This window comes from Heterodontus francisci, chromosome 2 (genome assembly GCF_036365525.1).
Source record: "Heterodontus francisci isolate sHetFra1 chromosome 2, sHetFra1.hap1, whole genome shotgun sequence".
Classification (NCBI taxonomy): domain Eukaryota; kingdom Metazoa; phylum Chordata; class Chondrichthyes; order Heterodontiformes; family Heterodontidae; genus Heterodontus; species Heterodontus francisci.
In genome coordinates, this window is record NC_090372.1 from 190626 (window position 1) to 214171 (window position 23546).

The 23546-nt window shown below is 43.5% G+C and overlaps 1 protein-coding gene across 2 annotated transcripts in view; it reads left to right on the forward strand.

Annotated features, from left to right (window-relative positions):
• The window catches only part of LOC137381309 (brain acid soluble protein 1 homolog), a 117957-nt gene extending 95293 nt beyond the window's left edge, over positions 1 to 22664 (forward strand). The window contains exons 1-2 of one of the 2 annotated variants that reach the window (XM_068053695.1): positions 11854 to 12047; positions 21191 to 22664. In XM_068053695.1, the coding sequence (XP_067909796.1) occupies positions 21201 to 21938 (738 nt within the window). In that variant the 5' untranslated portion in view covers positions 11854 to 12047; positions 21191 to 21200 and the 3' untranslated portion in view covers positions 21939 to 22664. Of the gene's footprint in view, positions 1 to 11853; positions 12048 to 21190 lie in introns of those variants that run through there. The other variant, XM_068053686.1, reaches the window with a different exon arrangement.
• The last annotated feature ends 882 nt before the right edge of the window (positions 22665 to 23546 follow it).

Here is a 23546-nt window from a genome sequence, read left to right on the forward strand (position 1 = left end):
CTCCACCACACTCTCAGACAGTGCATTCCAGATCCTAAACACTCACTGAACCTGCCTCCACCACACCCTCAGGCAATGCAATCCAGATCCTAAACACACACTGAACCTGCCTCCACCACACTCTCAGACAGTGCATTCCAGATCCTAAACACACACTGAACCTGCCTCCACCACACTCTCAGACAGTGCATTCCAGATCTTAACCACTCACTGAACCTGCCTCCACCACACTCTCAGACAGTGCATTCCAGATCCTAAACACTCACTGAACCTGCCTCCACCACACCCTCAGGCAATGCAATCCAGATCCTTAACACACACTGAACCTGCCTCCACCACACTCTCAGACAGTGCATTCCAGATCCAAACCACTCACTGAACCTGCCTCCACCACACTCTCAGACAGTGCATTCCAGATCCTAAACACACACTGAACCTGCCTCCACCACACTCTCAGACAGTGCATTCCAGATCCTAACCACTCACTGAACCTGCCTCCACCACACTCTCAGACAGTGCATTCCAGATCCGAACCACTCGCTGCATAAAAATTTTTTCCTCATGTCGCGGTTGCTTCTTTTGCCATTCACATTAAATCGGTGTGCTCTGGTTCTCGATCCTTTGGCCATTGGGAACAGGTTCTCCTTATCTACTCTGTCCAGATCCCTTATGATTTTGAGCACCTCTATTAAATTGCCTCTTTATCTTCTCTTCTCCAAGCAGAACAGCCCCAGTTTTTCCAACGTAACTGAAGTTCCTCATCCCTGGAACCATTCTCATGAATCTTTTCTGCACCCTCTCTAATGCCTTAACATCCTTCTGAAAATGTGTGCCCAGAACTGAACACAATACTCTAGTTGAGGCCAAACCAGTGTTTTATACAGGTTTATTATAACTTCCTTGTTTTTGTACTCTCTGCCCCTATTTATAAAGCCCAGGATCCTGTATGCTTTAGTAGCTTCCTACTTAGCGTGCCCTACAACCTTCAGTGATTTGTGTACATATACCCCCAGGTCCCTCTGCTCCTGCACTCCCTTTAGAAATTGTACCCTTTAATTTATATTGTCTCTCCATGTTCTTCCTACCAAAATGAATCACTTCACATTTCTCTGCATTAAATTTCATCTGCCACTTTTCTGCCCATTCCACCAGCTTGTCCATGTCTTCCTGAAGTTTAACACTATCCTCCTCGCAGTTCACAATACTTCCAAGTTTTTTGTGTTAGCCACATCCAAGTCTAGGTCATTAATATATGTCAAAAAAGGCAGGTGTCCCAACACTGACCCCTGAGGAACACCACTATGTACCTTCCTCCAGTCCAAAAAATAACTGTTCATAGCTACTCTCTGTTTCCTGTCACTTAGCCAATTTAATATCGATGCTGCTACTGTCCCATTCATTCCATGGGCTCTAACTTTGCTGCTGAGCCTGTTATGTGGCACTTTATCAAATGCCTTTTGGAAGTCTCAAAGTGCTTTACAGCCAATGAAGTACTTTTGAAGTGCTGTCATTGTTGTAATGCAGGAAACACAGCAGCCAATTTGCACACAGCAAGCTCCCACAAACAATGTGATAATGATCAGATAATCTGTTCTTGTAATATTGATTGAGGGATATATATGGGCCAGGATACCAAAGATAACTCCTCTGCTCTTCTTCAAAATAGCGCAAAGGAATCTTTTACATCCCCCAAGCAGGCAGATGGGCGTCAGTTTAACATCTTATCCAAAAGGCAGCACCGCCGATAGTGCAACGCTCCCTCAGTACTGCAGCCTAGGTTTTTGTGCTCAAGTGAGACTTGAATGCAGAACCTTTGGATTCAAAAGCAAGAATGCTACCAACTGAGCCATGGCAAACACAGATAGGAACTGGGTGATGTTATAGAGGTGGAAATAGGTGGTCTTGGTGATGGTGCAGCTCTGTGATCGGAAACTGAATTCCGGATCAAATATGGCATCAAGGTTGGAACAGCCTGTTTCAGCTTCAGACAGTTGCCGGGGGAGAGATGAAGTCAGAAAGTGCTGGTAATACTCAGTAGCTCTGGCAGCATCTGTGGAGAGAGAAACAGATTTGATGTTTTGAGTTGGATATGAGTCTTTTTCAGAACCAGTCTATTTAATTGGAGGTAATTTCTGCTCATCCAGCAGTTTGATAATTTCGAGACAATGGAGGTGTTGAGTGAGGTGGTGGTGAGGTAGAACTGGGTATCATCAGCCTACATGTGGCACTGACATTTTCCGATGATGTCGCCGAGTGGCAGCATGTAGAGGAGAAATTGAAGGGGGCCAAGGATAGATCCCTGGGGAATTCCAGAAATAACTGCAGGAGTGGAAAGAGAAGCCATTGCAGGTGATTTTCTGGTTACAACTGGATAGATAAGAATGGAGTCCCACCCAGCTGGACGACAGTGGAGAGGAGTCGGAGGAGGATGGTGTGGTTAACAGTATCAATGGCTGCAGACAGGTCATGGAGGGGTAATTAACCTTTGTCACAGTCACATGGGTTGAAAGACGAGAGTGGTCCTAAAGGAAGAGTGCTAAATTGGGGGAAGGCCAACTATACCAAAATTCGGCAGGAGCTGGGGAATGTAGATTGGGAGCAGCTGTTTGAAGGTAAATCCACATTTGATAAGTGGGAGACTTTTAAAGAGAGGTTGATTAGCGTGCAGGAGAGACATGTTCCTGTGAAAATGAGGGATAGAAATGGCAAGATTAGGGAACCATGGATGACAGGTGAAATTGTGAGACCAGTTAAGAGGGAAAAGGAAGCATACATAAGGTCTAGGAGGCTGAAGAAAGATGAAGCTTTGGAAGAATATCGGGAATGTAGGACCAATCTGAAACGAGGAATTAAGAGGGCGAAAAGGGGTCACGAAATATCTTTAGCAAACAGGGTTAAGGAAAATCCCAAAGCCTTTTATTCATATATAAGGAGCAAGAGGGTAACTAGAGAAAGGATTGGCCCACTCAAGGACAAAGGAGGAAAGTTATGCGTGGAGTCAGAGAAAATGGGTGAGATTCTAAACGAGTACTTTGCATCGGTATTCACCGAGGAGAGGGACATGACGGATGTTGAGGTTAGGGACAGATGTTTGATTACTCTAGGTCAAGTCGGCATAAGGAGGGAGGAAGTGTTGGGTATTCTAAAAGGCATTAAGGTGGTCAAGTCCCCAGGTCCGGATGGGATCTATCCCAAGTTACTGAGGGAAGCGAGAGAGGAAATAGCTGGGGCCTTAACAGATATCTTTGCAGCATCCTTAAACATGGGTGAGGTTCCGGAGGACTGGAGAATTGCTAATGTTGTCCCCTTGTTTAAGAAGGGTAGCAGGGATAATCCAGGTAATTATAGACCGGTGAGCCTGACGTCAGTGGTAGGGAAGCTGCTGGAGAAGATACTGAGGGATAGGATCTATTCCCATTTGGAAGAAAATGGGCTTATCAGTGATAGGCAACATGGTTTTGTGCAGGGAAGGTCATGTCTTACCAACTTAATAGAATTCTTTGAGGAAGTGACAAAGTTGATTGATGAGGGGAGGGCTGTAGATGTCATATACATGGACTTCAGTAAGGCGTTTGATAAGGTTCCCCATGGTAGGCTGATGGAGAAAGTGAAGTCGCGTGGGATCCAGGGTGTACTAGCTAGATGGATAAAGAACTGGCTGGGCAACAGGAGACAGAGAATAGCAGTGGAAGGGAGTTTCTCAAAATGGAGACGTGTGACCAGTGGTGTTCCACAGGGATCCGTGCTGGGACCACTGTTGTTTGTGATATACATTAATGATTTGGAGGAAAGTATAGGTGGTCTGATTAGCAGGTTTGCAGACGACACTAAGATTGGTGGAGTAGCAGATAGTGAAGGGGACTGTCAGAGAATACAGCAGAATATAGATAGATTGGAGATTTGGGCAGAGAAATGGCAGATGGAGTTCAATCAAGGCAAATGCGAGGTGATGCATTTTGGAAGATCCAATTCAAGAGTGAACTATACAGTAAATGGAAAAGTCCTGGGGAAAATTGATGTACAGAGAGATTTGGGTGTTCAGGTCCATTGTTCCCTGAAGGTGGCAACGCAGGTAAATAGAGTGGTCAAGAAGGCATACGGCATGCTTTCCTTCATCGGACTGGGTATTGAGTACAAGAGTTGGCAGGTCATGTTACAGTTGTATAAGACTTTGGTTCGGCCACATTTGGAATACTGCGTGCAGTTCTGGTTGCCACATTACCAAAAGGATGTGGATGCTTTGGAGAGGGTGCAGAGGAGGTTCACCAGGATGTTGCCTGGTATGGAGGGCGCTAGCTATGAAGAGAGGTTGAGTAGATTAGGATTATTTTCATTAGAAAGACGGAGGTTGAGGGGGGACCTGATTGAGGTGTACAAAATCATAAGAGGTATAGACAGGGTGGATAGCAAGAAGCTTTTTCCCAGAGTGGGGGATTCAAATACTAGGGGACACGAGTTCAAAGTGAGAGGGGAAAAGTTTAGGGGGGATATGCGTGGAAAGTTCTTTCCGCAGAGGGTGGTGTGTGCCTGGAACGCGTTGCCAGCGGAGGTGGTAGATGAGAACACGATAGCATCTTTTAAGATGTATCTGGACAGATACATGAATGGGCAGGAAGCAAAGAGATACAGAACCTTAGAAAATAGGCGACATGTTTAGGTAGAGGATCTAGATAGGCGCAGGCTTGGAGGGCCGAAGGGCCTGTTCCTGTGCTGTTATTTTCTTTGTTCTTTGTTCTTTTCTTTGAATCTTGCCACTCGAGTCAGAGTCCCGACACCAGGCTGATTTCTACGCGTGGTGAGACTTCAGGAATGATCTCACGGGTGCTGGCCAATTAACAACCTGCCTCCACGATTGCCATCCAATCCGGGGCTGCAAGTGGGCTGAGGAGGTGGTAGTGCCAATCAGCGGCCTTCACTGTGGCAGCAATAGGAATGAAGCTGCAGTGACTGGGACACAAGAGGGAGCAATGGAATAAAAGGGAGATAAGGATGAAGACACTGGAAGGCTTTTCTTTAACCTGAGCACTCTCATTGGCAGCAGTCTCCATGAGACACTGTGGCAGACCTGTGGCTACAGGTGAGTACAGGCCTCACATTTTTGGCAAATAAATGTCAGATGTCTTATAAATCTCAAGCCGCTGGGTCCTCCTGTTGTGCACTTGCCTCTTGTCAGCTGATAAGTTATGCATATTGTGGGGCCCCAGTCGCCTGTGAAAATTGGAATGTCTGGGGAAAATTCCTCTTAATGACATTTTTTTAAATTTATTCATTCACGGGATGTGGGCGTCGCTGGCCAGGCCAGCATTTATTGCCCATCCCTAATTGCCCTTGAGAAGGTGGTGGTGAGCTGCCTTCTTGAACCGCTGCAGTCCATAACTACCTTAATTAGCTTTACGTGCTGCCGGGCGAGAGTTGCTCTCACCTTTGTGAAGCCACCTCCAGTAAAAGTGCAAGGAGACGGGAGTACATCGGGGAGCCGGCCCATTGCATTATTTTGAGCATTTCCTAGCTGCCCTGCCTCCACACCTGCCTGCAAGGGGCTGGGAAAATTCTGCACATAGGATGTCATGTGTGTCTTTGATAAGAGTGTTTCAGAACTATGTCATGGACAGAAACCTGATTGGAGGGATTCAAACATGGGGTTCAGGAAAGATGGGCACAGATTTGGAAGGCAACAACATGTTGAAGGATTTTTGGAGAAGAAAGGGAGGTTAGAGATGGAGCTAGAAAGTATGGGATCAGTAGAAAAAAGAAAACTTTGGAATTATGAAAGGGAGAAGGCAGATGGTTTCAACAGTTATAAAAATACCTCGAGAGAAAGAGTCGGAAACTCTGCAATGATCAGGAGGCTATAGTGGTTTGAAACCTATAGGTGGGTAATGGATCATTATCTTCTATTGTTGCAGTAATCCCTAATTATTCAATTCTATAATGAGAATTTGCTGCTTGTATATTGGACTGCATTAATATAATTTCTCCAGGAATAATTCTCTGAGCCAAGAAGTTTTTACTGTCTTGGGTTTGTATTTGTGGTAACAGGCAATAGATTGAATTTTATATCTGCACAGTTCTCTGCTGTGATATTAGATATTTTTGTAAATGAGAAAGTCTTGTAATTACAGGGTGCTTGTATTAAAGCATTTCACTTCTGTTATTTAGCAGATTTTGTGCACATGATCCCACAAATATCAGTGCAATAGATGACAGGTTAGTCTGTTTTGAGTGATATTATTGAAGCAGGACTGTTGGCTTGGACACAGAGAACTCACTGGCCCTCTTCAAATAGGACGTTTAAAAATGAGCCACTGGGTTAATTTCCCACTTGAAGAACATTATCTCCAATAATGCTGCACTCCCTCAGTACTGTACAGGAATGTAACTTTCAATTATAAATTCAAGTCCTGAAGTGGGGATTGAGCACACAAGTTCCTGATTCAGAGGTTGAGCCAAGCTGTAACTTTTATAATGCAAGTCCTTCAAAGTACTGTATGAGTGTGCATGCAAATAAAATGCATAGCAGCTTCTGAAGAGTGGCACAACTTGTTTTGCACATTATTCTGGCTAGAAGTCATTAGTATTTATAATGTATATAACCTCACATAATGCCAAAAGCACCCAACTTTTACCACAGTCAAGAAAGACGCATTCTAAATGTTCCAATTGAATTATTGGAGGACTGTTTTAGCTCAACTTTTATTTAAACTTGGTAAAACATAGTTTTTATTGTTTTGGTTTGGCTGATTCTCAGCCTTTACCCTTCTTCCTGTGGCAGCCAGATTTTAAAGAACTGACAGGATGTGTTCAGTTATGCTTTGCTGCTAGAATGAAATGACATTTGCAGAATACTTGCAATTGCACTTCTATGTTCTAGAGTTCACTGGGCAAGACCATTCTAATACTGTCAAGACCTTGGAGTAAATCCAGCCATTGTACCAAAGAAGTTGTGAAAAAATTCCATTAATAGTGACAGGAGTTGCCAACCTGCAACTTCGGAAACGCATGCGGTTCCCAGACTTTTCCAGTTAGATCACATTATCATGAAGAAAGCTTAAAAATAATTAAGTCAAGAAAAATAAGAGCCGTGTTTTTATCGTGGGGATAAAAAGCTAATTATTATGCTGCATGTTCCGGTTTCAAATGATGATTTTAATAAAAAACATCATTGTGCTCTAAATAAACCTGTGAGTGGTATAGCTACACCATGGTTATAGATAATGCCTTTGATTCAGGAACAGGTTTTATGATTGTGACCATCATTGTTTCTAATATAGCTGAGATGATAATTTATTCTGAGTGTGTTATTAGAAGCTTTCTTTTATCACAAAAATCAATAGCCCAAAAAATTGTCTTAATTCCACATATCTTAAGTTAAAGTTTGTTTTAAAGATAGTTTTACTAACTATATTAATTCTGATTTTCTTTCTGTTGATACATAAATTCAGTACGTATATTTTATTTATTATATATGTTGTGGCCATTTCGGAGACATGGGTAGAGCAGGGACAGGAATGGATGTTGCAGGTTCCGGGATTTAGATGTTTCAGTAAGAACAGAGAAGATGGTAAAAGAGGGGGGCGTGGCATTGTTAATCAAGGAGAGTATTACGGCGGCAGAAAGGACGTTTGAGGACTCGTCTACTGAGGTAGTATGGGCCGAGGTTAGAAACAGGAGAGGAGAGGTCACCCTGTTGGGAGTCTTCTATAGACCTCCGAATAGTTCCAGAGATGTAGAGGAAAGGATAGCGAAGATGATTCTCGACAGGAGCGAGAGTAACAGGGTAGTTGTTATGGGGGACTTTAACTTTCCAAATATTTCCTGGAAATACTATAGTTCGAGTACTTTAGATGGGTCAGTTTTTGTCCAGTGTGTGCAGGAGGGTTTTCTGACACAGTATGTAGACAGGCCAACCAGGGGCGATGCCACATTGGATTTGGTACTGGGTAATGAACCCGGCCATGTGTTAGATTTAGATGTAGGTGAGCACTTTGGTGATAGTGATCACAATTCGGTTAGGTTTACCTTAGCGATGGGCAGGGACAGGTATATACCGCAGGGCAAGAATTATAGCTGGGGGAAAGAAAATTATGATGCGATCAGGCAAGATTTAGGACGGGGAAGGAAACTGCAGGGGATGGGCACAATCGAAATGTGGAGCTTATTCAGGGAGCAGCTACTGCGTGTCCTTGATAAGTATGTACCTGTCAGGCAGGGAGGAAGTTGTCGAGCGAGGGAGCCATGGTTTACTAAAGAAGTTGAAGCGCTTGTCAAGAGGAAGAAGAAGGCTTATGTTAGGATGAGACGTGAAGGCTCAGTTAGGGCGCTTGAGAGTTACAGCTAGCCAGGAAGGATCTAAAGGGAGAGCTAAGAAGAGCGAGGAGAGGACACGAGAAGTCATTGGCGGATAGGATCAAGGAAAACCCTAAGGCTTTCTATAGGTATATCAGGAATAAAAGAATGACTAGAGTTAGATTAGGGCCAATCAAGGATAGTAGTGGGAAGTTGTGTGTGGAATCAGAGGAGATAGGGGAAGCGTTAAATGAATATTTTTCGTCAGTATTTACAGTAGAGAAAGAAAATGTTGTCGAGGAGAATACTGAGATACAGACGACTAGGCTAGATGGGATTGAGGTTCACAAGGAGGAGGTGTTAGCAATTTTGGAAAGTGTGAAAATAGATAAGTCCCCTGGGCCAGATGGGATTTATCCTAGGATTCTCTGGGAAGCTGGGGAGGAGATTGCAGAGCCTTTGACCTTGGTCTTTATGTCGTCATTGTCGACAGGAATAGTGCCGGAAGACTGGAGGATAGCAAATGTTGTCCCCTTGTTCAAGAAGGGGAGTAGAGACAGCCCTGGTAATTATAGACCTGTGAGCCTTACTTCGGTTGTGGGTAAAATGTTGGAAAAGGTTATAAGAGATAGGATTTATAAGCATCTTGAAAAGAATAAGTTCATTAGAGATAGTCAGCACGGTTTTGTGAAGGGTAGGTCGTGCCTCACAAACCTTATTGAGTTTTTTGACAAGGTGACCAAACAGGTGGATGAGGGTAAAGCCGTGGATGTGGTGTATATGGATTTCAGTAAGGCGTTTGATAAGGTTCCCCACGGTAGGCTATTGCAGAAAATACAGAAGTATGGGATTGAAGGTGATTTAGTGCTTTGGATCAGAAATTGGCTAGCTGAAAGAAGACAGAGGGTGGTGGTTGATGGCAAATGTGGTGTACCGCAAGGATCTGTTTTGGGGCCACTGCTATTTGTCATTTTTATAAATGACCTGGATGAGGGTGTAGAAGGGTGGGTTAGTAAATTTGCGGATGACACGAAGGTCGGTGGAGTTGTGGATAGTGCCGAAGGATGTTGTAGGGTACAGAGGGACATAGATAGGCTGCAGAGCTGGGCTGAGAGATGGCAAATGGAGTTTAATGCGGAAAAGTGTGAGGTGATTCACTTTGGAAGGAGTAACAGGAATGCCGAGTACTGGGCTAATGGGAAGATTCTTGGTAGTGTAGATGAGCAGAGAGATTTTGGTGTCCAGGTACATAAATCCCTGAAGGTTGCCACCCAGGTTAATAGGGCTGTTAAGAAGGCATATGGTGTGTTAGCTTTTATTAGTAGGGGGATCGAGTTTCGGAGCCACGAGGTCATGCTGCAGCTGTACAAAACTCTGGTGAGGCCGCACCTGAAGTACTGCGTGCAGTTCTGGTCACCGCATTATAGGAAGGATGTGGAAGCTTTGGAAAGGGTGCAGAGGAGATTTACTAGGATGTTGCCTGGTATGGAGGGAAGGTCTTATGAGGAAAGGCTGAGGGACTTGAGGTTGTTTTCGTTAGAGAGAAGGAGGAGGAGAGGTGACTTAATAGAGACATATAAGATAATCAGAGGGTTAGATAGGGTGGATAGTGAGAGTCTTTTTCCTCGAATGGTGATGGCAAACACGAGGGGACATAGCTTTAAGTTGAGGGGTGATAGATATAGGACAGATGTCAGAGGTAGTTTCTTTACTCAGAGAGTAGTAGGGGCGTGGAACGCCCTGCCTGCAACAGTAGTAGACTCCCCAACTTCAAGGGCATTTAAGTGGTCATTGGATAGACATATGGATGAAAATGGAATAGTGTAGGTCAGATGGTTTCACAGGTCGGCGCAACATCGAGGGCCGAAGGGCCTGTACTGCGCTGTAATGTTCTATGTTCTATATGCAAATTATGCATTCTGCCAGAGAAACTTGGCAATTTGCCAAGTATTTGTTTTAGTAATGCTGAATTTTCATCTTGAAGCTCCCAATAGTTTTTATTTTAGGCAATTTTTTAAAAAAAGGCTCTTTGGGTAAAAAAAAAAGGTTGCAGGGCCCTGAACTAAGATGTTTGGCAAATCAGCTCAGGACATGGTCGATTCGATTACTTTATTGAATGGCAGAGAGGGCATGAGTGGCTGTGTGGCCGACTCCTGCTCCTATTCCTTATAGTTACAGATCATACTCTATTACAGAATCAGGGGAGTGCTTAAATGGTAAGAGATTAGAAAGTGTAGATGCACAAAGGGACCTGGGTGTCCTTGTCAATAAGTCACTGAAAGCTAACATGCAGGTGCAGCAAGCAATTAAGAAGGCTAATGGTATGTTAGCCTTTAATGCAAGAGGATTTGAGTAAATTTGTGTAAATCCTCGGTGGGCTGAAGGGCCTGTTTCAGTGCTGTATCTCTCTCTATGACTATCAGTAGAGGAGTAGTGAAGTCTTGCTTCAATTGTATAGAACCTTGGTTAGACCACAATTTCTAACCAATTTTCTCATATTGCCAATAATGACCTGATCTGTTACAGGTGTTGGATCTATTTGCTAATAGTTATTAATTGGATGTTTTCAAAATTATTGTTCTCCAAGCTTATTAGCAGTTCTGTTGCAAAGTGATGTAATCACATCATAGCAGGATGTGCAAAATTATTGAGATAAAAATGCAAAGCATGAAATCTGAAATAAAAGTCACAAAATGCTGGAAATACATAGCGGGTGTGTTAGCATCTGAAAAGAGATAAGACAAGTAAACGTTTTGGGTGTAAATCCATTATCTAAAGTAATCAATGCTGATGAAGGGTCTACAGCTGTCTTTTGTCCTTTTGGATACCAATGAAACATTTAAAAGACATTTTTTATTTTACTTAAGATAGTTGTTGAGTTACTATTAGTTGTTATAATAATAATTGTTATTTATTTAAAATAATTGTATGCATGAATAGAAGGATGGGCTAATTAAAAGAATCCACATTGGTTTACATTTTCTGTATTTTTGTAATTGAATTTGAACTTGTCTGATTCAGTTTAACTTTCAATTATTCCAGCTTGATTTTTTTTTGGATCTTCTTCTGCAGTTATTCTGACATTCGGGGCCAAATTTTCCACCTCCCACTCCCTTGGCCCACTGTGTCAATGAGCTAGTTTCCGGGATTGGGGACATCATCTATGCAGAGTAGGCTCGATGTGTGAATCAAGAAGGAACCATCATTTATATAGTTTATGTTGAGGAGCAAGGTACCTAAAGCAGTAAATACGAAATGAGCCGAGTTAAAGGGTCAAAAGTATTGACAAGGTGAAAGTTGATTTTATTTTAGGCTTCAAGCCAACCTTACTGTGCCAGAGCAGAGGGAGAGTTGCCACTGTTTTTCACAGCCACTACAATTTAAAACTTTCTGTAAATGCAGCATGTGCAGAGTCTTTACTAATACACCTCTGAAGGGTGCATATGTTTAACCAATTAGATACTAATTCCACCCTCTGTGATGTGGGTGGCCAACACATATATAAATAGACAGCTGGATGCTGCTTACTGCAAAGATTCTGTGGCAGGATGTGGGTGCTGACACAGTTCCTTTCAGCAGTTTGTCACATGAGCAGAGCCAGTACTGCAAGAGGGTGGTTGCATTAGGCTTGACTCTGGGTGGCATCGGTGGAGTCCTGCGAACAGAGACGGTGGGATTGCTTCCCTGTCACTGTGTGTGGCAGAATCCCCCTCTACATCTCAAGTGGATTGTCGCACTTTGCAAACGGGATTGCATTAGGGGTAAGCTGTCGGCTTCCAAGACCCAACATTGGTTTTATCTGTTCGACGTGACTGTTGTTTTATACTCATTAGTGTCATAAGTCAAACTGGAGTGGAAAAATGCAACTTTTTTGCAATGTTCTGATTAGCTTACAGTAGTTTTTGAAGATTTCTCAAAGAATCTGAGGGAAGAGAAAAAATAGAAAACTCGAGATGCACTGATCCCAGATATGTGCATGTGCTCAGTATCCTAAGTCCCACCAGTAAACAGTTCCAAATTAATTTGAGTCAAATATTGACATTACATATTGTTTATAGTATAATGATGCTGAGTTGCAGTGTTTGATGTGCAATTGGACGGCTGCTGGATCTACTGCATGAAGTCCTTTGCCTTTAACATCTGAGCCGATCTGAAGATAGTTTTACAGCTTTTATATTAATATTTTAACCTATTTAAAATATTTGTCAATGTTTCATTTCTACGAAGCTCCATTTATAAGAGTCTCAATGACATTACAGAGTTTGGTAGCCAATAGTTTTGCAAGATGACATTTTTGGTTTGAAACCCTGTCAATATGGAACATGTTTGTTGGTCCAACAGCTTCAGAGAGACTACTAAAGTCTCAAATATAACAAAAACAATAAGTGCTGGAAATATTCAGCAGGTCTGGCAGCATCTGTGGAGAGAGAAACAGAGTTCATGGGCTGAATTTTACTAGCCCTCCGGCGTCGGGGGTTATGGCGGGGATGCCTGGAACATTCTTCTGGGAGACACCCGCCACGACCCCCGACAGGTAAAGGCCTGCTCAAGTCACAAAAAAAACCTGACCTGAAACTGACGGACCAACATCAGACCTGAGCCCAACCCAGTTGGGTCCCATCGGGTTCGGGTCGGGTAGCTGGCCTTTACCGAGAGGGCCCTGCCGCATTTTAACAGCAGCGGCGGCAAGGCCTCAGTGCGGCCCCGAAGGGGCTTTCATTTTAATATTAAAATTAATTAAAGCACATGTAAATAAACTTACCGTGTCCCGGCGGCTGTCCCACGCCGATATTCTGGCTGTCAGCCAGATTTCCTGCACCTTTGGAACTCTGTTCGGTGTTCCGAGGCGTGACACAGGTGGGAAGGGGGAGGAGTGAAATTCTCATGGTGGGAGTGGGGGCTGGGCGGCACTCTGGGGGAAAAACCCTTCTATTGGCTGAGGGGATGGTGGGAAGGGGTTGAAGGGCAAAATTACAAAATCCGGGGGAAAAGTTGATGATTAGGAAGAAGTACTTTTCCGGTGTGTAAATAACGTGAAATGCCCATTGTGGGGGGAGGGGCCGCGATCTGTTTATAAATTTTTCAATTTTGCTTTTCTCAAAATGTGACTTTAAAAATTTTAAATACCGATAAGGGTTTGAAGCCTTTAAAAATGGTGCCAGTGCCTGCGTGGTGCTGCTGGACGCCATTGCTGGGGACTCAGCGGCCGCCCCTTTTACATCATCGGGGGCAGCTGCTCTGCCCCCTCCATTTAAATGAGCCCCTGCGTGAAATATTGTGAGGGCTCAGTGACACACAAGTCACGCGTGCACCGCGCCTTCTTCCAAGCTGGCTACCGAGAATGTATTTATTTATTTTATTTTTATTTAGAGATACAGCACTGAAACAGCCCCTTCGGCCCACCTAGTCTGTGCCGACCAAAAGTCACCCATTTATACTAACCCTACAGTAATCCCATATTCTCCTACCACCTACCTACACTAGGGGCAATTTATAATGGCCAATTTACCTATCAACCTGCAAGTCTTTGGCAGTGGGAGGAAACCGGAGCACCCGGCGAAAACCCACGCAGACACAGGGAGAACTTGCAAACTCCGCACAGGCAGTACCCAGAATCAAACCTAGGTCCCTGGAGCTGTGAGGCCGCAGTGCTAACCACTGCGCCTCTGTGCCACCCCAAATGGTGGCAAGCTTACAAAATTCAGCCCAATGTTTCAGGTCATGACCTTACTTTGGTGCTAAAATCTCACAGACCTGTACATTTAGATATTTTCAGTGTACATAGTTGAACCATTTTAGCTGGAAAATGTGAAATAAAAATGGGCAGTTCTAATTGTAAGGAATAAAATAGATAAATTATGCTGAATACAGGTAACTTAAGCTCAGCTATTGCAGGCACATAGCCTTTGAAAAAGATTTAACTGAAATGCAGACTTCCCTTCAGATCTTTTTACATTTCCTGTGTATTTGATAAAGTTAGACATACAAGATCTTCCAATAAATTATTTAATTATTCAATGCTAAAACTGATATCAGAACAGTGAAATTTCGTCATGTAAACCCTGGCCATTAAGTGTTTCTGTTTGTGTTTTCTGGAGTAATTGAGCTGGAAGCTCCAGCTTCGTTGTGTTGTACAAATTGCATTTCTGTTCAAGTGGAATACCATTTCATCCAATGTTAGAGCAAAGAAATGAACTGGAATTTTTTTTGCAGTTTCCTGAATAATTTTTCAGAAAACCTGCAATGTATATTTTGGCAAATATGACTTCCCGTATGCTTTTAATTTTCTAATTGGCTGTTTAGTTCATTTTTCTTTTAAAGTTTAGAGCAGAGACTGGGGATTCCCCAATTTTTATGACCGTATTTCCTTTGGCAGCTGGACCACAAAATCTGGAAGGCCCCTGTCTTAATTTTCCAAACATTATTGTGTTTATTCACAGGATGGTTCTGCTGCAGCTCTATAAAGCCCTGGTTAGACCACACTTGGAATATTGTGTTCAGTTCTGGTCGCCTCTTTATAGGAAGGATGTGGAAGCTTTAGAGAGGGTGCAGAGGAGATTTACCAGGATGTTGCCTGGACTGGAGGGCATGTCTTACGAAGAAAGGTTGAGAGTGCTAGGGCTTTTCTCATTGGAACGAAGAAGGATGAGAGGTGACTTGATAGAGGGGTACAAGATGATGAGAGGCATAGATAGAGTGGATAGCCAGAGACCTTTTCCCAGGGCGGAAAGGGCTATCACCAGGGGGCATAATTTTAAGGTGATTGGAGGAAGGTTTCGGGGAGATGTCAGAGGTAGGTTCTTTACACAGAGAGTGGTGGGTGCGTGGAATGCACTGCCAGCGGTGGTAGTAGAAGCAGATACATTAGGGACATTTAAGCGACTCTTGGATAGGTACATGGATGATAGTAGAATGAAGGGTATGTAGGTAGTTTGATCTTAGAGTAGGTTAAAGGTTCGGCACAACATCGTGGGTTGAAGGGCCTGTACTGTGCTGTACTGTTCTATGTTCTATGTTCAATGATGTGGGAATTGCTGCCAAGGTCAGCATTTGCTGCCCATCTCTAATAACTGAGTGGCTTGTTAGGGCATTTCAGAGGGCAATTAAGGGTCAATCACACTGCTGTGGATCTAGGGTCACATATAGACCAGACCAGGGAAGGGTGGTAGATTTCACTCCCCAAAGATGAACCAGATAGGGTTTAACAACAAACTGGGGTTATATGGTCATCTTTGCCAAGACTACCACTATTTTTCCAGATTTAGTGAATTGAATTTAAATTCATGAGTTGTTATAGTGGGATTATGAACTCATGCTTCCGGAGCCTTTAGATTACTAGCGCAGTAACATAGCCACAATGCTATTACACCATAATGTGCTAAGTTATTTGGCAGTATGGGTGCTATCATTAGCTTCATTGGTACTGATTGGGGAAGAGGAGAATCACCAAGATTTCAGCTCCTGATCGCAATCCTGTGATCCATGCTGGTTGTAGATATTGTTGGATGGCGGATATAATGTGGTGAAGAGTAACTGGCATCAGTAGAGCTGCATTTCAGTAAGATGTTAAAGTAGGGAAAGCCATGGTGGGAGAAGGCTGGTGGAAAAATGGTGAATAAATAGAGTACAGAGTGATTGGCCCGAATATTTATGGAAGACAGGGAAAGAAGCTGAAAAGAACGGGAATATGGAAATCTGCTGAATTTATCGGCAGCACTTTGTTAATATATTTCTTTTCTGTTTCCTGCCAAGCAGCCAAACAAATGGACAGCCTGGACAGTTGTTGGATGAACAAACCAGTGGAAGGAAACTGCAGCTGGGAATCCTTGGGGGCAGACTCCAGAAATTGAGAGGGAAGAGAGGTTGTGATCGGGAGGGGGAGAGAGGCTGTGATGGGGAGGGAGAGAGAAGCTGTAATTGGGAGGGAGAGGGAGGTTGTGATCAGGAGGGGAGGGGAGGCAGTGATGGGGAGGGGGGAGAGAGGCTGTGATCACTGGGGGGATAGAGAGGCTGCGATGGGGAGGGAGCGAAAGGGAAGCTATGAGTGGCGGCAGAAGCTTCCTCGAAGGTTTGGGACGAGCACTCCCGCTTCTCCTGCCCTGCGGGGAAGTACTGATAAAAGCACTTAACATGTGGGGATGGAAGCGCTTGCTCCCTTTCACTTCCAGATTTCTGGATCCCTAGGAAACCTGGGCAGGAATTCTCCTAATTGCACTGTGGGGCCAGATTTAAATTGATTTAATTTGATGAATGGATTTAAAAGTGATGGATCTGCCTCTCCATGGTGGGATATTTGGACACTTTAATATCCCTTACTGTAAAAACGGCAATCAGTGTGTACACAGGGGTAAGAGTCGCATTCCCAGTTTTTCCATTGTTAACCATGGCAGCTGGTGGAATTTAAATTCAATTGAGTAATTAATTAATTCAATTAATTAAAAAAATCTGGAGTTGAAATCTAGTCTCAGTAATGGTGCCATGAAACTATCATCGATTGTTGTAAAAACCCACCTGGTTCACTAATGTCCTTGAGGGAAGGACATCTGCCATCCTTACCCGGTCTGGCCTACATGTGACTCCAGACACACAGCAATGTGGTTGGCTCTGAACTGCCCTCTGAAATGACCTAGCAAACCACTCAGTTGTCAAGGGCAATTAGGGATGGGGAACAAATGCTGGCCTTGCCAGCGACGCTCACATCCCATGAAAGAATTACAAAAACCGTGGTGACCCTCCCCTGTCCCTCCTGGGGCTGCTTAATATTGAGGTCAGTGAGCCAGCAATCAACTGTATTGAATCTTATTTGAGTGACCTTATTAGTTTCCTGTAAATTACGAAGCCAGACATTAAAGGATCAGTAAAAGATTACAAACTGACCAATGTCAAGAAATATGAATGATTGCAAATTTGTGAAATATTTAACAGTTAATAAAATGTAGAGTGGACATTTCTGGTGGTGGGAGACGTTGTGAGTGGTGCAATTGCCTTTTTCTGGTCATTAGTCACGCCCCATCATGCTGCATATGTGAAGTCAAGGCTAAGAGTCATCTTCAGGTAAAGCAGGGCTGGAAGGCAAGAGGCATTTGGACCGGGTTCCACAGATATAATTTAGTCCCCATCGTAAAATAATATATTTTTGTTCTTATTTTATATAATTCTTTGATTTTGTATTTTTATGTTTAGTTAATTATCAAAGTTAGGGCAATTTGGAAAGGAGAAAGTAGAGTTGGTTGAAGAATAGGACTTACTTTGCAGTATAGTCTGGTGAAATGGGAACTGCAAGAATGAGATGCTTCAGTGTGATCACTGGCAGGTGGGTGTAATAACTGCTCAAATGCTTATACCAACAGTTTCCATCATTAATGTCAACATAAGAGACTTCTAGCAGGTAAAGGTTGGCAAAAAAATGTGACAAAACCATGACAGTAGGAAGTAATTTTTTGTGGAAAGGGACTGCATAGAAATGCAGATGTTTCTCGTATAGTTAATCTTCAGTGTCATTGCACAGAGTAGACCTCATCTGATTAAAACTTTTGAAATTTGCTCTCTAGCTTTTCTTCATTTAATTTAGAAAATTAATCGAGTGAAAACTGCTCTAAACTAAATGAAAGCAGTTTTATCCCCTTACGCCCCCACCTCAATGAATTTCACGCTCGGCATGACATTGAGCTCTTCTTCCATTGCCGTTGCCTCCGCCTCTGGGCTCACTTCTTTGACCAGGAGTCCTTCCCCCGACCAGTAGACCCATTCACCCACCTCCAGCATTCTCCCTCTACCTGGACCCCTCCCCCTGGCCTCTTACCCGCTCTTGATCTTTTCATTGAAAACTGCCGGCGAGACATTGGTCATCTCAATTTCTCTGCCCCCCCCCCTCACTCACTCCAACCTGTCCCCCTCTGAACTTGAGGCACTCAGTTCCCTCAGGTCTAACCCCGACATGGTCATCAAACCTGCAGACAAAGGGTGGTGCTGTCGTTGTCTGGCGTACCGACCTCTACCTTGCAGAGGCTCAGCGCCAACTCTCAGACACTTCTTCCTGCCTCTCTCTGGACCATGAACCCACCACCGAACATCAAGCTACTGTCCATAGGACTGTCACTGACCTCATCTCCTCTGGAGATCTTCCCTCTACAGCTTCCAACCTCATAGTACCACAACCCCAGACAGCCCGCTTCTACCTCCTTCCCAAAATCCACAAACAGGACTGTCCTGGCAGACCCATTGTGTCAGCCTGCTCCTGCCCCACTGAACTTATTTCTTCCTATCTAGACTCTATCTTTTCTCCGCTGGTCCAGTCTTTTCCCACCTACATCCGTGACTCTTCTGATGCCCTATGTTATTTTGACAATTTCCAGTTTCCTGGCCCCAATCTCTCTACACCTCCATCCCCCACCAGGACGGTTTGAGGGCTCTCCGCTTCTTCCTTGAACAGAGGCCCAACCAGTCCCCATCCACCACCACCCTCCTCTGCCTGGCTGAACTTGTTCTCACATTGAACAACTTCTCCTTCAACTCCACTCACTTCCTTCAAGTAAAAGGTGTTGCTATGGATACCCGCATGGGTCCTAGTTATGCCTGTCTTTTTGTGGGATATGTCAAACATTCCTTGTTCCAGTCCTGCTCAGGTCTCCTCCCCCAACTCTTTTTCCGCTACATTGATGACTATCGGTGCCGTTTCCTGCTCCCACCCCGAACTGGAAAACTTTATCAACTTTGCTTTTAATTTCCACCCTTCTCTCACCTTTACATGGTCCATCTCTGACACTTCCCTTCCTCAACTTCTCTATCTCCATCTTTGGGGATAGGCTGTCTACTAATATCCATTATAAGCCCACCGACTCCCATGCTACCTCGACTACACTTCTTCACACCCTGCCTCCTGTAAGGACTCCATTCCATTCTCCCAGTTTCTCCGTCTCCGACACATCTGCTCTGACGATGCTACCTTCCATGTCAGTGCTTCCGATATGTCTTCCTTTTTCCTCAACGGAGGAATCCCCCCCACTGTGGTTGACAGGGCCCTCAACCATGTCCAGCCCATTTCCCGCACCTCTACCTTCACCCCTTCCCCTCCCTCCCAGAACTGCGACAGGGTTCCCCTTGTCCTCACTTTCCACCTCATCAGCCTCCATATCCAAAGGATCATCCTCCGCCATTTCCGCCACCTCCAGCGTGATGCCACTACCAAACGCATCTTCCCCTCCCTTCCCCTGTTTGCATTCCGAAGGGATCGTTCCCTCCGTGACACCTTGGTCCACTCCTCCATTACCTCACCACCTTGTCCCCTTCTCATGGCACCTTCCCCTGCAATTGCAGGAGGTGTAATGCTTACCCATTTACCTCCTCTCTCCTCACTATCCAAGGCCCCAAACACTGCTTTCAAGTGAAGCAGCGATTTACTTGTACTTCTTTCAATGTAGTATACTGTATTCGCTGCTCACAATGTGGTCTCCTCTACATTGGGGAGACCAAACGCAGACTGGGTGACCGCTTTGTGGAATACCTCCGCTCAGTCCACAAGCAGGACCCTGAGCTTCCGATTGCTTGCCATTTCAACACTCCCCCCTGCTCTCATGCTCACATCTCTGTCCTGGGATTTCTGCAGTGTTCCAGTGAACATCAACGCAAGCTCGAGGAACAGCATCTCATTTACCGATTAGGCACACTACAGCCTGCCGGACTGAACATTGAGTTCAATAATTTCAGAGCATGACGGGCCCCCCATTTTACTTCTATTTTTAGTTATTTTTTCTTTTTCCTTTTTATATTTTTTTGTCTTTATTTTATTTTATTTCATCTTAGTTTGTTCAGTTTGCTTACCCACTTTTTTTTTCATATTTGTACTGTTCAATTTTCAGTCCGTTAACACCCTATCTGTACTAATGCTTTGTCTTTCAACACATGATTAACATATTGTTTGCCTTTGCTCCATGACCTTCTGGTCAGCTATTCTGTGAACTTGTCCTATCTACACCTCCTTTGTTATCTCTTGCCCCACCCCTGCTTTACTTGCTTATATGCTTTTACATTTCTAATATTTGCCAGTTCTGAAGAAGGGTCACTGACCCAAAACGTTAACTCTGCTTCTCTCTCCACAGATGCTGCCAGACCTGCTGAGTATTTCCAGCATTTCTTGTTTTTATTTTGTATTATATAAATGAAAGCAGTATTCTGTGCTGCTGGCAAAATAGTATTGGGGCTTCCTGGGAAATTAAATACGTACTCAGACAGCATGATGCAAATTCAGCTCAGCATCATTGGTCTGGGCATAAGGCCCAAGTCCAAACTCAGGCTTGTGGGAGGTGCCACAATTCAAGTGAAAATGTAATGAAGGCATTAAAATACAGAATAGACTATTCAGATAAATTTATTCATGCTTTTGTGAAATATACTTTTTAGTTTAATATGCTTATCTTGGATATTAAAAATTTCAGTTCCTCAGGAAAAGAAGATGGTTTAAAGATTTTAGACAAAAAATATTTTCAGAAAGTATTTGAGCAATTTTAGGGGGAAAAGCCTCTGATTGGTCAGATCGTACAAATACAGGGTGAGAAAAGTTGACACAGAAGTGTGACAACAGGAAGTAAGGCTTTGTAAATCAGATAAAAACAAGGCTCTGAAAGTCTGTCAGCTTGTACTTTCAACAGTTACGCTTACAACTTTGAGTGTTGCGCCTGGAGATCTTTTTTGGGGTCAGGGAAAGATTCTGTAATTAACATGATGTTGGTGAAAGCCTGCGCCACTAGCAGGACATTTGGGGCCCACCAATTTATAATGGAAACTGCCCATTTACACTTGTTATGCTAGATTATACCTTCCAATTAGGATCATTGCAATTTAATGTTAATTAATAGGAAAATGACTGTATAATGTTAGTTTTACTGAAATTTGTTATTTATTTCAGAGCACATAAAATGGGAAACCTTCTGATGAAGAAGAAGAAGAACTATAAACTTTCCAGTGACAAAGAGGCTGATAAATTGGCAGAAGGAACAGCAGCAGAAGATGGAGATGCAAAAAAAGAAAAGCAGGAAGAGGCCAAAACCTCTGAAGAGGGCACAGAAGGAAATGCCTCACAGGCCAAAGATAGCCAGGCTGCCATAAGCACGACTGGCGCTAAGGAAGAGGATAAAGAAACATTGAAAAAGGAGGAAGCTCAAAAACCAGAAGCTGAAAAGCCAGAAGCCTCCACTGAAGCAGAAACAGAGCCTCAGACCATGGAACCTACTGTAGAAAATCCGACAGAACCACCCAAGGCTGCCCCTGTCACTAGTTCCACAGGTAGTGAGCCTTCAGCAATGCCTGAATCCAGTACTGAAGCAACATCCACTCAGCCCTCTGAAATCCCAGCACCTGTTCCTGAAAGCAAAACAGAAGAAAAGTGCTCTAGTGAGGTTGAAGTGGAGGCCAAACAGACTGAGGTCTCACCTACTCTTGTGGCCCAAGAGGAAAGTAAAAAAGCAGAGCCCCAGAATTTGGACTCTGCCACAAGCACCACTGATGCTGTTTCTTCCAACGAGACACCAGCAGCAGAAGTACCTAGCTCTACTCCAACTGGCCCTGTAGCCTCAGACAGTGCTGCTCCAGCAGATGTCACAGCTTCAGAGGATTCTTCAGCCATTACTGATCAAACGTTAGCTGTGCAAGAATAATGGATAGTCCAATTCGACAACCACTCACACCCTGCATTAATTCCAACTGTACTAACAAACTTGATTCAACTGTCTTTTACCAGAAAACTCCCCAAACAGACAAATTCCCATGCTGAGAAATTCCATCAGGAAATTTCAAGCTACATTTTGAAAAATTACTGGACTTAAATATTCATGTCTGCAAGTTAAGTGGGTGGAATAAAAATCTGCTCAACAGCTGTAAATGATGTACCTTGCTCATCCAAACCAACACAAAGGATAAAGGTTGCGACTCTGCTGTATGATAATTAGTGGGGCTGTGCCAAACCAATCAAATATTCAGATAATATCTTTCTTTGTTTTCCAGCCTGATTTTACACAGTGAGGTACTGTCAGCTGTCAGATATAAGCCGCCATATTCCCTTTCCCTTGACACAGCGGAAACAATAAATTTGTCTTAAAAGTACTTCAGATTAATATACACTTCCCATTGTACGTAGCCTATCTATATTTCTCTTGATCAGTTAATGCATGTCCCTTGTTGGGTGCACCTGTAGTTCTGTTTAACAGTAAGTGGCAAACAAGTCTGCGTTCGTTGCAATTCCAGCTTCTTTTCCATTCAATGTCACTAATGCCCTCCACCACCACAGCACATATCGATAATGATGAGAATTGTAAAATGGATGCATTGAAATTATACGTGATTGTATTAATGGTGCAACAGTAATAAAAATCATGAAAAAAGAACCAGAGGTTTGAATTTATTTTTATTCAAACTCATATCCCTGCTGCAGTGATGTAATTTGTCTTGTTTGAAAGAATAGTGTTCAGTATTTCAGAGACATTGCGAATTAATATTATCATCTTTACCTGCATGTTGAAGCTTATGAGGGAATTATCTATTTGTCAGCTTCTACAATGTTTTTTTACCATTTACTATTTTTTGCAATTTTACAAAATTAACTAAACCGAGAAAATAATCTGTGATTTAATACATTGTAACTGTCTTGTGGTAAATGGGGTTAATTCTCCTCCTCCTCTCTTGCCCCACTATACATCGAGCAATGTGCCCTCGTACACCATCCATTTTAAATTTATGTGAACTGAGCTGAATTTGCAAGTTCAGGTAATTTTTTGGGGGTTTCTTGTTACCTGGGTGAAACTTCCTCTTGTTAATGGATGCTGCATACAGATTGGTGAAGAAATGTTAATTGCTGCTGTTGGTCTGAAAAACCTAAATGAGATCAAATCCCACTGTGTCAGAAACAGCAAATGTTCTCCATCCCTGCTGAACCCTCTGGCCAGCCCATAAGGATTGTAAATGTGCCTTTCTGGAGGTCTGAAGAAGTTGCTGGCTTCTCCCTTTCAGACCCTTTATTTGGAAGGGGCTGATGACAGTTTGTCTTCATGACCCCTATCACACATCCACCATCAGACTCCCCAACAAAAATGTTGTGGTTGTTATGACATAATTCCAGCATCATCTGTGTTTTTCACGATGAGGGACACCACAAGGAATGGAAAATAACAGAGGCCTGACATTGTGTTACAAGCTGCTCAGGGTAACATTGCAGAAGCAGGAACACATGCGGAGTTTGGCAGAGGAAAATTGGTCCAAACATGTCGCAG